The sequence below is a fragment of the Odocoileus virginianus genome, chromosome 9 (assembly GCF_023699985.2).
Source record: "Odocoileus virginianus isolate 20LAN1187 ecotype Illinois chromosome 9, Ovbor_1.2, whole genome shotgun sequence".
Classification (NCBI taxonomy): domain Eukaryota; kingdom Metazoa; phylum Chordata; class Mammalia; order Artiodactyla; family Cervidae; genus Odocoileus; species Odocoileus virginianus.
The window spans coordinates 48,840,227-48,857,538 of NC_069682.1; the positions used below are offsets into that span (position 1 = coordinate 48,840,227).

The following is a 17,312-nucleotide window of genomic DNA, read 5'->3' on the forward strand; positions in this document are numbered from 1 at the left end:
CTCAGGAGTAGGTTGCTAGGATCTTTGTGAGGGTGCACCCTGCCTTTTCTTGTCCATGGATTCTACCATGTACCATGTCCATGAATGATTGAATAGATGAGGCAGAAGTTGTGCAGCTTCTCTTTCATTGCTGACCTTGACCCATCTAGGGTCACTAGGAAATCAACAGGTCTGTAGTAACCCAGAATTTCTTACATATATGTGTATTGCCTTTTTTGGGGTTCTATGTGCTGCCTGCTTCCTGCACCCAGAGCAGCTGTGCCTTTCTAGCTAGGAGGAATGGCTTGGTCTCCTATACTTCTTTGTTTGGCTCCTGGGCAGCTCTTGGTGTTCATTGAATTGCTAGTTGGTTTCTTTCTTGGGAAGAAAAGTCTTCAAAAAACCAGACCTATTTCCCTATTGTTGAATTATTCTATCTTTGTTTTTTACCTTCTGTGTACTTTTGTTGGGAGGGTGGAGTACAAAATGGCTTTTCTTCATATTGTTTACTTATTTCTAAATACTATTTAAACCTGAACACACCAATATGTTTTCCTGCCAGCTTCACTCCTCATTTTACTTTCAACCCTGGTTACTTATTTGTTGTTGTTTTTGTTTCAGTGTCTTATTGTGCTCAACATCAGCTATAAGGGACTGTGACTTTTCTGAAAAGCAGCTGTCACAGTTGATGAGTTTTCCTTCTCTTCACAGTTTTTGACCATGACAGATGTGACCAGCTCACGGATTGTTACAGCTGCACAGCCAACACCAATGGCTGCCAGTGGTGCAATGACCATTGTGTCCCTATGAACCACAGCTGCACAGAAGGCCAGGTCAGTTTCTCAGGGATTTCAGAGGATAGAAAAATCCCAAGTGGGGTTAGGTATAGATTTTAGTGTGTATGTTATAAATACTAGCCCAGAATTATTTTTGAAATCTTCAGTGTTGATTTGGATTTTACTGTTGAGTCAAGTTTCTTTAGTAAGAGATGCTCTATATCTCCAAATTCCAAAGGTTCTACTAGCCAGGAGGATTGATGTTTGTGTTTTAGAAGAAGGCAAGACTGTTACTCTTGAGTATGCCCCAGTCCCTAGGCATGGCTGTGGCTAAGGGCTAGATTCTTGGCATGAAGTTACCAGTGCTAGGTTGGGGAGCAGTTTAGGACTTGAGACTGAAAGTGAGTCAGGTGTGTAGCTGCCAAAATAAATTGTGGAAATAATAGACTTTGCAGAATCTCCTTGTCTTAACGTTATATTTTGACTCAGCCTAATTTATGCTTATCATTTATGATTTTTATTAGATTGTAAGGCAAAAAAAAGATAGAATGACTCAACTTTTATAATTTTTGATGCTTTATAAGACATTCTTTGTCAGTCAGGAAAGCTTCTCATAAAAGATAAAATTTTTATACTATTTAGGAGATGATTTAAAAAGCAGCAAGTTCAACATTCATATTTTACAGGTGCATAAGTTGAAACATGGTGTTTAAGAGAATGCACTCTTTCCTTGCCAGATCCTTTCATGTCCTTGAACATTTCACTATAATGTTTCCACTGCATTGCTGCTTCACCTACACCTTATTTGTTTATCTGTTTGTTTGTAGTTTGCGTCCTCAGTTAGACTTTGTTGTTTTTTAGTATCCTAGTTGCCCTTACCTTGAGTTCTCTCTGTGGATATAAGAGAAAAGCTTTTGTCCATTGTATTCTAGATCTCCATTTCCAAGTATGATTATTGCCCCAAGGATAACCCGATGTATTACTGTAACAAGAAGACCAGCTGCAGAAGCTGTGCCCTGGACCAGAACTGCCAGTGGGAGCCCCGGAATCAGGAGTGCATCGCCCTGCCCGGTAGGCATTGTAGAGGCACCTTGCTGTGGGTGGGTCCAGAGACTTCACACGCATCACTGTCAATACTGTGCGGCCCAGATTGAACCCAGCAAAAGGGGAGAACTCATTTTATCCATTCATCCCCCACTCCATTATTGTGGTGGTTATTTTTTAAAGCAGAAATATAGTTCTTAAGTATTTACTTCTCCCATCCTTTGAAAGCAAGTGAAGCGTCATCTGCTGCTGTGAAGAATTGAATCACAGCTGACTCCGTGTCCTTGAGCCTGCTCCGTTGCCCCCACCCCACTCTGTGGTTGTAACCTGGGAGTAGAAGGCAGCAGTCTCAGTGGCCAGTCTGCTGCGTACTTTGTGAAGTGTGTTTCTTATTGACCATTGGGATCAGGCTGTCAGCACCTTCTGACAAGAAGGAAAGGAGAGATGCCCTTGTCAGCAGCACTTCCTGAAATGACCCCAGCCCCAGATAGCTCAATTTTTAGCACTTCTGAGGTTCAGGATGATGAGTTGGGAGCCTGAAGCCAACCAACCATGGCTGAAACTCTGTGGTATATTTGCTCATCCAGGAAGTCCAGGAGGTGGTCTGCTGTGGCTCTGTACAATAGAAGTACAGGGTAACTGGGCTCTACTGAGCCCCTCTTGAATGTCCTTTGGAAGTACTTCATTCAGCTTGCTGGAGTGGACTCCTTGTTCTTTACCTCATTACATCACAAACTTGAGTGCACAGCAAAGTACCTGGGGGTCTTGCTAAAAGCCAGAATCTGGCACAGATGTGTGGTGGGGCCCTAGAATCTGCATTTCAGCAAGCAGTGACACTGATGCCACACTCTAAGGAGCTAGTCTTTATCTGCTCTTAAGTGATCCCTCTCCCGTGACTCTCTCTTCATCTCACTGGCTGCTGATGAACATTGTTGAGGGTATCTCCAGGGTACTTTTGTTCTAATGGAGTTGCTTTGCTCGTGCCCTGTCTTCCAGGAAACATGTATAACTTCTGAGCAGCTCTTTTTGTGGGTTCAGGGAGGTCACAAGAGCAGATACAAATTTCCCTGGTTTGGCTTGCTTCCCCAAAAGGCTCCTTCCATCTCGCTTTTGGGATGTTTTGTGTAACTTGAGTTTACCTTCCACTTGATGTGAAAACAGTGTGTCTTTTGTAGACTTGTTCACTCACCAACTCACTTCTGTCCTTGAAGGTTTCTACCCCATCTTTTCAGTAAGCATACTCATTTTTCTACTTTTTACTTAGGATTTTAGTTTTGTTTCTAATTGTTCTTCAAAAGATGGTTTATAGATTTAACGCTGTCGTCAAACAAATGTTTTTCTCTAAGACATGGGAAGATTGACCTCAGCATATGCACTTGAGGTCCAGGAAATAAGACTGATAAACATTTTAAAAATTCTTTTTATTCTGTATTTGATCCTTGGTAATGTGTCTGATACACTCACCACATCCAAATGAAGTATCTAGAATTGAACTCAAAAGTATTATTTAGATTTCCAATGGTTCAAAGTGGTAATATAAGTAGTTTTATGTGATTTCTAAACCTCTTTGTTTTCTCTCCCCTCTTTAATAAAGAAAATATCTGTGGCATTGGCTGGCATTTGGTTGGAAACTCATGTTTGAAAATTACTACTGCCAAGGAGACTTATGACAATGCAAAATTGTCCTGCAGGAACCACAATGCCTTTTTGGCTTCTCTTACAACTCAGAAGAAGGTAGAATTTGTCCTTAAGCAGCTGCGAATCATGCAGTCGTCACAGAGCCTGGTGAGTTAAAATCCTTGGAAGTTTCTAGTATCTACCTTTCTACAAACAGCATAACTGCAGCTTACCTGTGACGTGCTTGGCAGGAGGAGGAATGCTAGTAAATGCAGTGTGATAGACTGTCAAATTCTCTTCCTTTAATATTATATATTCTTTTTTATCTTGAAATTTCCAACACATTTTTATTAGTCATATTTCATTAAATTACATATCAATAATTATGTGTATATTAAATAGTAACATGTTGACATATGCACATATCCTGTTATATCTGTAGATTATTTCATATCTATTTGATCCCTAGATTCTGCTGGGATGGGGGAGGCGGGTGCCATTATTAATTAGCTTAGTTGAATTAAGCCAGGTTTCAGGCATTATTACAGTGTATAATATGATTTAATGTTAATTATCCTAAAAAATGGACATCTGTGGGTCTTTGTTAGATCTGATCAGCCCAAAAGGAGAGGGCATCTTCTTATTAAGAGTTTCTAAGCACAGAAAGGCCCCAAGTTCTCTTCCTGTCCATCCACTGCTCTTGGGCAGCTTATAGTTGATATACAACAATGATGTTTTGTGTTCCAGAGCCCTGGAACAGTGGTCCCACCCTCAGTTAACTGCTACTCACAAGACAGTGCTCTTTCAACAATTCGTAGTCTTGTGATCAGATTGACGGTTGAGAGACAACTAAAGTAATGTGCTTCCACAGCTATAAATCTAGACTTAGAGCCCTGGTTTGTTTGGAAAAATAAGAACCTTTAGGACAGAGGCAGGCTGACAGACAGAAAGAGGTAACTCCTGAAGACAGAAGGAATGAGCTGGACTCTGTGCATTGATCAAAGATACAGAGATTGAGGGGTGAGCTGCAGGTAAGTTTGCATAACTGGTGCAGACTGAATGGGAAGGAATTGCCGTAGCTGGGCCTTTTGAGAGATCAGTACCAAACCCTATAAGTAAATAAATATCACTCACTACAACTAAAAGTAACAACTTTTGGGTGGTGGTGTTGTTGCTGCTTTTAAAATCTCTTAATAAGCATTTTCCCTGGAGAAGGAAATGGCAACCCACTCTAGTCTTCTTGCCTGGAAAATCCCATGGACAAAGGAGCCTGGTGGGCTGCAGTTCATGGGGTTGCAAAGAGTTTGACATGACTGAGTGACTGAGCACACAATATTCATGTTTATTTTTTCCTCCCCAGAATGGAAATACTCTACATTTTGTTTTTGTAACTGACAAAATTTAAAATATCTTTTATTTCTGGGCTAAACTTTGTGCAAAATTTTTTTTTAAACTGCAACAAGAAGGACATTTCAGTAGAGCAAGAGACAGACTTTCCTAGGAATGAATTCCCAGGAATTCATTGACCTGTTATTCCCTATAAAATTTATTGACGGCCAATACGCTCTGCCTCCCCAGCTGAACATGGGAATCTTCAATCATCTAACCTAGCCAGAGTTCCCAAAACAGCCTTAGATAACAGTAGGCATATAACCAATGTTTCATACATACTGATATGGTATTTCATGTATAAATAGACATTTCAACCAGCTTGGGGGTGGCTATCTCTTCATAGCATTTGTCATAGAATATAGAAATTTAGGAACTTGATTATTACTTTGCTGTTAATCTATGTGGAAATTTTGATGTCTTCTCTGACATCTTTCTTTGATGTCTTTTCTGTCCTTTGTAAAATGGCCATATTAAAGTGCCAGAAATGATAAGTAACATAAAAATAAAGGTTTACACTAATCCACAATGACTGATTTGGAATAAGGAGGTTTTCCTGTGTCCTTTGGATACATGTAACTTAATAGTTTTTATCTAGAAGCTAGTTTTGGTCAAGATATTGATTATTTTCATAGCTGTGTCTGTTTTGCCTACAGTCCAAGCTCACCTTAACCCCATGGGTTGGCCTTCGGAAGATCAATGTGTCCTATTGGTGCTGGGAAGATATGTCCCCGTTCACAAATAGTTCACTACAGTGGATGCCATCTGAGCCCAGTGATGCTGGATTCTGTGGGATCTTGTCAGAACCCAGTACTCGGGGCTTAAAGGCTGCAACCTGCATCAATCCACTCAATGGTAGTGTCTGTGAAAGGCCTGGTAAGTATATGGTTGCATTATGCATTATAGGACATTCACTGGAAGAGAAATTGTAGGAGGCATAATTAAGTGTTGTGAAATTTTCATGAAAAGACAGGTGGAGTATTGATTTCAAGCATATGAAGCAGAGGATAATGCCAAATTTTTAAAGAAGAAGGAACTAGCATGAGCTATGAACAAAACGAAAATTAACTAGCATTCTCCTGGTGGCTCAGTAATAAAGAATCTGCCTGCAGTGCAGGAGATGCAAGTTTGATCCCTGGATCAGGAAGATACCCTGGAGAGGAAATGGCAACCCACTCCGGTATTCTTGCCTGGAAAATCCCATGGACAGAAGAACTCTGTACATGGGATCGCAAGAGTCATACACAATTTAATAACTAAACAACAATATTCTAACTAGAATATTGTTATTTAACAATGAAATTGATTGGTTTGTTGACCACTAAAAACATTGAGAATTGATCTAAAAAGCAAATTTCTAAGTGTTGGCAGAGAAATGCTGTGGAAGATAGAACAAAAAATCCAAAGAAAAAATCAGAAAAGCAAGCAGATCACTGTGGGGATACTGAACAGAAAGATAGTGTCAGTAGGGAGAAAAATAATTGGTATAGTCCTGTGGGTCAAGAGGCAACAGAACCAGACATGAAACAACTAATTAGTTCAAAATTCAGAAAGGAGTACAGCAAGGCTATATGTTGTATCCTACTTATATAACTTATATGCAGAGTACATCATTTGAAATGACAGGCTGGATGAATCACAAGCTGGAATCAAGATTGCCAGGAGAAATATTGACAAGCTTAGATATGCAGATGATACCACTCTAATGGCAGAAAGTGAAGAGGAACTAAAGAGCCTCTTGATGAGAGTGAAAAAGCTGGCTTAAAATTCAGCATTAAAAAAACTAAGATCATGGCGTCTGGTCCCATCACTTTATGGCAAATAGAAGGGGAAAAAGTGGAAGCAGAGACAGATTTTATTTTCTTGGGCTCCAGATTCACTTTGAACAACTTTGACTGCAGCCATGAAATTAGAAGACACTTGCTCCTAAGAAAGAAAGCAATGACAAACCTAGACAGTGTATTAAAAAAAGCAGAGACATCATTTTGCCAACAATGGTCCATATAGTCAAAGCTATGGTTTTTCCAGTAGTCATATACAGATGTGAGAGTTGGTCCATAAAGAAGGCTGAGTGCCAAAGACCTGATGCTTTTTAACTGCAGTGCTAGAGAAGACTCTTGAGAGTCCCTTGGACAGCAAGGATACAAAAGCAGTCAATCCTAAAGGAAATAAATCCTGAATATTCGTTGGAAGGACTGATGCTGAAGCTAAAGCTCCAGTACTTTGGTCACCTGATGCAAAGAGCCGACTCATTGAAAAAGACCCTCACGCTGGGAAAGATTGAGGGTAGGAGAAGAGGGTGCTAGAGAATGAGATGGTTAGATAGCATCATCGACTCAATGGACATGAATTTGAGCAAACTGCATGAAATAGTGAAAGACAGGAAAGCCTGATGTGCTGCAGTCCATAGAGTAACAGAGTCAGATAAGACTTAGCAGCTGAACAACAACAGGAAGGAAAAGCAAACATTCAGCGCAATAACGCTGCAGGAGAGTGCTGAAGGAGCCTACACTTGGAGTTGCTTCACAGGCTTGACGTTTTATACTCTAGGCACATCTCAGTTTCATAAAGACAGGCACGGGGTGGCATGTGCAGCACACAGACAAGCCCTTGACCATTGTCCTTCTCCTGCAGGGGGTCTCACAGGCAGTAGTTGGAATTTTGTGGATGCTTTTGGAAGGCTGGACTCCATTGACATTATGTCTCATTTTAGGAAGGTATTATAATTTGTCTGAGGAATGCAGGGATGTGGAAGAGAATTCAGATCACTGTGGAGTCACATTCAGTAGTTCAGTTCATTTCAGTCGCTCAGTCGTGTCCAAGTCTTTGCGACCCCATGAATCGCAGCACACCAGGCCTCCCTGTCCATCACAAACTCCCGGGGTATACTCAAACTCATGTCCATCGAGTCGGTGATGCCATCCAGCCATCTCATCCTCTGTCGTCCTCTTCTCCTCCTGCCCCCAATCCCTCCCAGCATCAGGGTCTTTTCCAATGAGTCAGCTCTTCGCATGAGGTAGCCAAAGTATTGGAGTTTCAGTTTCAGCATCAGTCCTTCCAATGAACACCCAGGACTGATCTCCTTTAGGATGGACTGGTTGGATCTCCTTGCAGTCCAAGGGACTCTCAAGAGTCTTCTCCAACACCACAGTTCAAAAGCATCAATTTTTAGGCTCTCAGCTTTCTTCACAGTCCAACTCTCACATCCGTACATGACCACTGGAGTCACATTAATATTTATTATTTAACCTTCCTGTAGGGAAACTTTTCAGCCGTTTTGGATCCTGGGTGCTTTGGTAAAGTTAATGAATGTTGTGGTTCTTCTTTCCCTAGAATATACAGAGATATAATGTTGCATATTCAGATGGGTTGTAAAACTTGTGAAGTTCATCTTGGGTCTCTTATATTAGAACCCCTACTCTTATGGAAAAATTAGCTTGTTCCCTCATATCTGTCCTTCTTTTTGAAAATAAAAACAGTTTTTCCCCCCAAGTGTATAAATATACATGACTAACCAGTACATGATGACCTAAGACTTTGTGTTTTCTTCTACGTTTAGTGTAACCCACTGAATTGACTTCGTGATGCATTAGTGGGTCACAACCCACACTGCACAGCCTTTGACCTTAGCTGACATGGTGGGAGCTTTTAAGTGTCTCTCTTGGGTTTACTTCCCAGCTAACCACAGCGCCAAGCAGTGCCGGACCCCTTGTGCCTTGCGGACAGCCTGTGGGGAGTGTACCAGCGGCAGCTCGGAGTGCATGTGGTGCAGCAACATGAAGCAGTGCGTGGACTCCAATGCCTACGTGGCCTCCTTCCCTTTTGGCCAGTGTATGGAGTGGTATACCATGAGCAGCTGCCCCCGTGAGTGAAAAGTGAGCTCTAAGCAGTGTGGGCGACAATACTGTGTGTAGGGCAGTGCTGTCAGCCTCTGAACTTCCTAGGGATGAAATCAGACTTGACCATCTGCTCAGGTCTATCCAGAGACTGCCTGATGTGAACCCACATATAGAATCAAATACAGTGACACAAGTAAACAATTATAGAATAGATCACAGAGTATAGAAATAACTTGCTGAGTCTCAGTATCATATTGCCCAAACTATGGAATGTCTCCACATCTTCATCTCCTGATTCATAAAGTAAGTGCTTTCCAGGAGATGGTCTCTAAATTCTCTTCTGCCTCCAATATCCTAGGATTGCGAGAGAAGAGAGGAGTCTCTATTATAGGTTGGACAAAATATTGGGCTCTTTAAAATTTTATTATATCATTTGAACAATCACAGTAGAATAGGAATTTTGACTAACGTTGAATCATCTGTTAACGAAGACAATTTAAATATACAATGAATTTAAGTCTACATGTAATAGTAAATTGTAGCTTATGTTTCTTTACAGCTGAAAATTGTTCAGGCTACTGTACCTGTAGTCACTGCTTGGAGCAACCAGGCTGTGGCTGGTGCACTGATCCTAGCAATACGGGCAAAGGGAAGTGCCTAGAGGGCTCCTATAAAGGACCAGTGAAGATGCCCTCTCAGGGCCCCACAGGAAACTCCTACCCACAGCCTCTTCTCAATTCCAGCATGTGTCTGGAGGACAGCAGATATAACTGGTCTTTCATTCATTGTCCAGGTAAGATGTGTTCTGTGTCCCAAATCTCACTGCTGCTGCTGCTGAGTCGCTTCAGTTGTGTCTGACTCTGTGCAACCCCACAGACGGCAGCCCACCAGGCTCCTCTGTCCCTGGGATTCTCCAGGCAAGAATACTGGAGTGGGTTGCCATTTCCTTCTCCAAGGCATGCATGCATGCTAAGTCGCTTCAGTTGTGTCCGACTCTGTGTGACCCCACAGACGGCAGCCCACCAGGCTCCTCTGTCCACAGGATTCTCAAGGCAAGAATACTGGAGTGGGCTGCCATTTCCTTCACCTCCAAATCTCACTACCTACTTAGAGAATAAAGCCTTGAAAGCTACATTATTTACATGGATTTCTTTAAGGAAAAAAAGAGATCATTTAAGAAACTATTTGTTTATATGAAAAATATTTTTAATGTCAATTAATGAAAATACTAAGAATTTTCAGTTGTTTTGCTAACTTTCATTATAAAAGTAATGATATGTGTTCATTATAAAAATTAGCTATTACAGATGTAGATAAAATAAAAACTACAATTCCTCATCTCTTAGTTCAGTTCAGTTGCTCAGTTGTGTCCGACTCTTTGCAACCCCAGGGACTGCAGCATGCCAGGTTTCCCTGTCCATCACCAACTCCCGGAGCTTGCTCAAACTCATGTCCATTGAGTCAGTGATGCCATCCCACCATCTCATCCTCTGTCATCCCCTTCTCCTCCTGCCTTCAATCTTTTCCAGCATCAGGGTCTTTTCTAATGAGTCGGCTCTTCGCATCAGGTGGCCAAAGTATTGGAGCTGGAGCTTCAGCATCAATCCTTCCAATGAATATTCAGGACTGATTTCTTTTAGAATTGACTGGTTTGATCTCCTTGCTGTCCGAGGAACTCTCAAGAGTCTTCTCCAACACCACAGTTCAAAAACATCAATTCTTCGGTGCTCAACCTTCTTTATGGTCCAACTCTCACATCCATACCTAACTGCTAGAAAGACCATAGCTTTGACTATACAGACCTTTGTCAGCAAAGTAATGTCTCTGCTTTTTAATATGCTCTCTAGGTTGGTCATAGCTTTTCTTCTATGGAGCAAGCATCTTTTTAATTTCATGGCTGCAGTCACCATCCACAGTGATTTTGGAGCCCAAGAAAATAAAATCTGTCACTGTCCATTGTTTCCTCATCTATTTGCCATGAAGTGATGGGACCAGATGCGATGATCTTAGTTTTCTGAATGTTGAGTTTTAAGCCAACTTTTTCACTCTCCTCTTTCGCTTTCAAAAACAGACTCTAAATTTAGTACCTTTCACTTTCTGTCACAAGGGTGGTGTCATCCGTGTATCTGAGGTTATTGATATTTCTCCTGGCAGTCTTGATTTCCAGCTTGTGCTTCATCCAGCCCAGCATTTCCTCATCTCTAGTTCTTCATAGAAGGACAAAGTTTTAACAGTAATACAGATACCTTTAGATGTATAGTTTTTTAAATAAAAAATACTGTGAAATATACTATGCATATGATATATTTTTCTGCAGTTTTCTTTTTTTACTTAAAAATAAAATGTGACGATTGCTAGGGGAAAAATTAAAGATAAAATCTCCTGCCAGCCCAGAAATTCCTCTCCACAGATGTAGGAAAGAAACTTTTATTACTGAGTAAGCGTTAAACCAGATGGTAATGCACATTTCAGCAGTCCACTAATGAGATACAACAGAGAGAAATCCCACCCTTTTAAATAGCCCAGCGTATACAGTCCATTCTATACTTGTCCTCAAAATGAAGGTAACTAACTTGTCTTTGTGTGAGAGAATTTGACACCACTGTCTGCTCTACATTCTTTCATAGTTTATTGTGAATTTACCTGGTAATTGGTGTGGCCACCTATGTAAGTTAATTGCCTTTACCCAGAGGAAAAAACAAAAAGATACAACAAACTTGTATCTTTAATGTAAGCTGATGGTTATAGTTTGGATCCATTCCCACAGAGAGAAGGTAGGGTGGCTGGCTCACTTGATGTTTACATTTCAAAGAGATGGCTCTTAATCTTTAACAAAAACCATGTCTGCTTTGTAATGCTGATTTATGGCTTATTTAGGTTTTAAAGAGATTTACATATGTTTCAAAGGAATCAGAGGTTTTTTAAATGCAAATTTTCTTACTAAAATGCTCTAAGAATAGGGAGAAGGAAAACCTGTTTCTTTTGACTAGAAGAAAAAAGGAAAAATTGAGCCTGCCTATCTATCTCCCTCTCTTCTTCCTTCCCTCCTTTCCCCCTTCTCTCCCCTCTCCCCACTCCTTCCCTCTCTTCCCTTCTCCCAATCCTTCCTCCTTTCTATCACTCCCAGTGGTTGATGTAAGAAGGAATCAACCTTGAGTTGATCTAAAACTTGAGACTTGATCTGCTGGGGTAGCTGCCCTGAGAAACCAACTCAGAGAAAGTGGCCTTTGATTCAAACTTCCAGTAAATGCACAAAATTACTGATGGGCTGCCAGAACAATTGGGAGAAGCTAGACAGGTGCAAAGACTCCCAAGAGATTAGTGGATAAGAATTTCTCTGAAATCCTGCCAGACAGTGCCCCTGACTACTGGACTGTTTGTGAAGATTTCTATAAGGAAAGTTACTTAGTGAAAGTGTTAGTCGCTCAATCATGTCCACTTCTTTGGGACCCTGTGGACTGTAGCCCACCAGGCTCCTCTGTCCATGGATTTTCCAGGCAAGAATACTGGAGTGGGTTGCAATTTCCTCCTCTGGGGGAATCTTCCTGACCCAAGAATTGAACCTGAGTCTTTTGCACTTCCTGCATTGCAAGCAGATTCTTTTACCATCTGAACCACCAGGGAAGCCCATATCTCTTATATGGAATGTCCAAAAAAGGGCAAATTTTTAGAGACAATAAATAGATTAGTGATTGCCTAGGACCAGGGACAAAGGGGAATGATGGGTTTAAAGTTTTCCAAAGTAGCTGTACCATTTTTCATTCTCACTAGCAATGTTAGAAAGGTTCAGATGTCCCCACATCCTCATCACATTTGTTTGATTGTAGCTGTTGTAGTGTATGAGAATATGAGAAATGGCATGTCACAGTGTTTTTTTGTGTGTTTTGTTTTAGCTGTATTAGATCTTTGTTGCTGCACATGGGCTTCTAGTTGTGAGCAGGGGCTACTCTTCTTTGGGGTGCACGAGCTTCTCGTTGTGGGGGCTTCACTTGCTGCAGAGCACAGGCTCTAGGCATGCGGGCTTCAGTAGCCGTGCATAGTCTTAGTCGCCCTGCTGCATGTAGGGTCTTCCCACACCAGGGGTTGAACCAGTGTCCACTGCATTGGCAGGGGGATTCTTAACCACTGGGCCACTTGGCAAGCACTGTCATTTTGATTTGCATTTCCCTAATGACTAATGATTTCCTGATGGCTCAGATGGTAAAGCGTCTGCCTGCAGTACGGGAGACCTGGGTTCAATCCCTGGCCCGGAAAATTCCCTGGAGAAGGATATGGCAACCCATTCCACTACTCTGGCCTAGAAAATCCCATGGACGGAGGAGCCTGGTAGTCTACAGTCCATGGGGTCGCAAAGAGTCAGACACGACTGAGCGAGTTCTCTTTCTCTTTAATGACTAATGAAGTTGAGCATCCTGTTGGCCATTTGTATGTCTTCTTTGGAGAACTATTCAAATTCTTTGCCAAGTTTTAAAAATTGCGTTATCATTTTACTGTTGACCTACAGGAGTTCTTTGTGAATCAAGATACAAACCTCTTATTGGATATACAGTTTGCAGATATTTTCTCCCATTCCATGGGGTTTCTTTTTATTTTCTTGATGATATCTTTTGAAATACAAAAGTATTCTTTTACCCTATGTGCTTTTGGTATTGTATAAAAGAAAAATCAGTGCCTAACTAACCCCAAATCACAAAGGTTTACTCCTCTATTTTCTTTTTAAAGTTACATAGATTTATCTCTGTGTATTTAGTTCCATAATTCACTTTGAGTTAATTTTTGTATCTGATGTGAAGTTGGCATCCAAACTTTTTTTTTTTCCAAACTTATATTTTTGCATGTGGTTAGCTAGTTGTTCCTGCAACATTTGCTGAAAAGGCTATTTTTTACTATTGAATTTTGGGAGTACATTTGTGTACTATTGAATTTTGGGAGCACATTTGTTGAAAATCAGTTGAATGTAGGAAATTATTTCTGAACTCTCACTTCTGTTCCATTGACCATATGTCTGTCCTTATGCTAGTATCACACTCTTGATTTCTATAGCTTTGTAGTAAGTGTAGTAAGTTTTGAATTTGGGAAGCCTAAGTCCTCCAACTTTGTTCTTATTTTTGTAAGTGGTCATGGCTGTTCTGGGTTCCTTGAATTTCCATATGAATTTTAGGATGAATTTGTCAGTTTCAGTAACGTCAACAAAAAGCCAGCTGATATTTCATAAGAGATTGCTTTGAATCTATAGACCATTTGTGGGTATATTGCCATCCTAATGGGGCTTCCCAGCTGGCACTAGTGGTAAAGAACCCAGCTGTCAATGCAAGAGACCTAAGAGATAGTTTTGACCTCTGGGTTGGGAAGATCCCCTGGAGGAAGGCATGGCAACCCACTCCAGTGTTCTTGCCATGAACAGAACAGCCTGGTGGCTACACTCCACAGGGTTGCACAGAGTTGGGCACTGCTGAAGCGACTTAGCCTGCTTTGTTATTCTGTTGCTCGGTCGTATCCGACTCTTTGTGACCCCAGGGACTGCAGCACACCAGGTTTCCCTGTCCTTCACCATCTCCCAGAGTTTGCTCAAACTTATGTCCATTGAGTCAGTGATACTGTCTTATCATCTCATCCTCTGCCACCCCCTTCTCCTTGTGCCTTCGATCTCTTCCAGCCTCAGGGTCTTTTCTTTTTTTTTTTTTTTTTTTATTTATTTTTATTAGTTGGAGGCTAATTCAGGGTCTTTTCTAATGAGTTGGCTCTTTGCATCAGGCGGTCAAAGTATTATTGGAGCCTCAACTTCAGCATGAGTCCTTCTAATGAATATTCAGAGTTGATTTCCTTTAGGATTGACCGATTTGATCTCCTTGCTGTCCAAGGCAAGGGACTCTCAAGTTTTCTCCAACCCACAATTCAGAAGCATCAGTTCTTCGGCGCTCAGCCTTATTTATGGTTCAACTCTCGCATCTGTACATGACTACTGGAAAAACCATAGCTTTGACTATATGGACCTTTGTTGGAAAAGTAATGTCTCTGCTTTTTAACATACTGTCTAGGTTTATCATTGCTTTTATTCCAAGGAGGCAGCGTCTTTTAATTTCATGGCTGTAGTCACTGTCCACAGTGATTTTGGAGTCCAAGAAAATAAAGTCTGTCACTGTTTCCATTGTTTCTCCATCTATTTGCCATGAAATGATGGGTCGAGATGCCATGATCTTCGTTTTTTGACTTAGCACACACACACCTTCTTAACAGTATTAAGTCTTCTAGTTTATAAACCTGGAATGTCTTTCTATTTCTTTAGTTTTTTATTCTCTTTCAGCAGTGTTTTATAGTTTTCAGTGTCTATATCTTATGCTTATTATGTTAAATTTACTATGCAAAGTATTTTATGCTTCTTCAAGGTATTGTGAATGGAATTATCTTAATTTTGTTTTTTGATTGTTCATTATTAGTTTATATTTAGAAATAGAGTTGGTTTCTGTTTGTTAATCTTGTGTCATGCAGCCATGCTGAACTATTATTTTCACTATTTCTTAGTTGATTAGGGTTTTCTTTATACAGGGATTGTATTGTCTGCTAAAAAAGACAGTTTTACTTTTTCCTTTCCTATCTGGACACCTTCTTTAAAAAAAATTTTTTTGGAGGACTATTTGGCCTGACAAGAAACTCCAGTACAATATTGAATAAAAGTGGTGAGAATGGACATCATTGTCTTGTTCCTGATCTCAGGGAGAATGAATTCAGTCTTTTTCCATTATATATGATATTGGCCTTAGTTTTTTCTTACATGTCCTTTATCAGGTTGAGAAATTTTCCTTCTCTTCCTGGCTTTTTGAGGGCTTTGATTGGGTGCTGAATTTTGTCACATACTTTTTCTGTATTTTGATAATCATGTGGTTTTGTTATTTAGTTTATTAATACTATACATTATTCTAATTGATTTAAGGATATTAAACCAGCCTTTCATCTCTGGAATAAAGCCCATTTGCTCATGATGTATAATTCTTTTTACTGTGTTGCTGGATTCAGTTTTGTGTTTTTTTTTTAATTGGCGAATTACTTTACAATATTGTAGTGGTTTTTGCCATATGTTGACATGGATTCAGTTTTATAGTTGGGTATTTTGTGTCTGTTTCCATATACGATATAGATCTGTTCCGTAGTTTTCTTTCTTGTGATGACTGTCTAATTTTGGTACTAGGGTAATACTGGCTTCATAGAACGAGTTGGGAGTTCCCTCCATTTGCATTTACGGAAGGAATTTGCAAAAAGATTGGTATTAATTCTTCTTGAAGTATTGATAGGATTCACCAGTGAAGCCATCTGGGCTCGGATTTTTCTTTGTGGGAAGGTTTTTGATTATTCATCCAATCTCTTTACTTAGTAGGTAAATAAAGTATAATACAGGCAGATTTCTGTTTCTTCCTCAGTTTGGATAGCCTGTATTTTATAGGAATTTTTCTATTTCATCTAAGTGGTCAAATTTTTGGCATACAGCTGTTCATATTATTTTCTTGCAGGCAGCTTTTAGCTATATGTGTTTTACTATTTAACGTTTTGAACAGTTTTTGTTTTGCATCTGATTTTATTTTATCCTTTTCTTTTTGCAAAGTTTCTAAATATTGTGAAGTTTTTTCAGACCTTGCTTTCTTATTTTATGAATGCAGTGATCCCTCAAGCCTCCCTGAATTTACTAAAGTTAATATTTTTCATTCTCTTAAATTTCTTGCACTAATCCTTCCTTCATAGTTAGTTGTTCCACATGTTGATCTTGGTGATGCCTTTAGCTTGGTAATTTTCTCATACTCATGATTCCTCAAGGTTGATTTGTATTTTTAACTGAATGTCTAGGCTTATGAGTACTGGGTGTACTGAGCTGTTGTGAAGGTGTGGTGTGATGTCCTAAAGGAAAGGCTAGCTGGCTAGTACCAGGACTCACCAACTCTGGTCTGCCCTGGCTGTTGATGAATGGTCTGCAATCCTCCCTCAGTGAAGGGAGGAAGGATCATCAGACCAGGCGTCTGGATGTGTTTGGCATGTTCATGGTTGTGCCAAGTGCCTCCCCACTTGGGGTATTCTGAATACTTCTAGAAATTCAATGCTTCAGAAGTATCCCTCTCTACTTCTCATAACACTTTTTCCTCTTATCCCAAACCCTTGCTTTTACATTTCTTCTATACTTTCAGTGAAATTTGAAGGGGAAGAGAGAGAGAAGCATTTGTTCAGTGTTTTTATCAAATCAACACATTGTATACTTTAAATGTGCACTTGAGATTTATACAATATTCCATGTCAGTTATATTTCAATAGAGCCGAAGAGAAGAAAAGACAGGTCTGCTTATAGATTGTACACTACCTGAGCGGCCTCACCTGAACTCTCCAGTGCACAGTTCTGAGCAGCCCCGAGAGGTCCATGCGTCATATTTATTTCTAGTTGTGAACTCCTGTATGCATCAAGAATCAGTAATTCCACTTATAAAAATGTTTACTTATAAAGATGGTTATTTTTCTAAAATGAAAAGTTGAAAGCAAACTATTAGAATGTAAGGAAATGGTTAAGTAGCTATTTGGCTTCATAAAAATCATTCTACCATTTAAAGTTTTATGTTAGATGAAATCATGTAAAATAATTGTGATCTGCATTTTAAAAAATCAAAATTGAATATTAATATAAACACAACTG

General features: G+C 40.1%; 1 protein-coding gene across 3 annotated transcripts in view; it reads left to right on the plus strand.

Annotated features, from left to right (window-relative positions):
• ATRN (attractin) overlaps positions 1 to 17,312 on the plus strand; it is a 180,632-nt gene that overhangs the window by 93,473 nt on the left and 69,847 nt on the right. For all 3 annotated transcript variants that reach the window (XM_070472354.1, XM_020877059.2, XM_020877060.2), the window contains exons 13-18: positions 691 to 812; positions 1,688 to 1,826; positions 3,394 to 3,584; positions 5,462 to 5,681; positions 8,484 to 8,669; positions 9,204 to 9,437. In XM_070472354.1, coding sequence (XP_070328455.1) covers positions 691 to 812; positions 1,688 to 1,826; positions 3,394 to 3,584; positions 5,462 to 5,681; positions 8,484 to 8,669; positions 9,204 to 9,437 — 1,092 coding nt within the window. The remainder of the gene's footprint in view (positions 1 to 690; positions 813 to 1,687; positions 1,827 to 3,393; positions 3,585 to 5,461; positions 5,682 to 8,483; positions 8,670 to 9,203; positions 9,438 to 17,312) is intronic.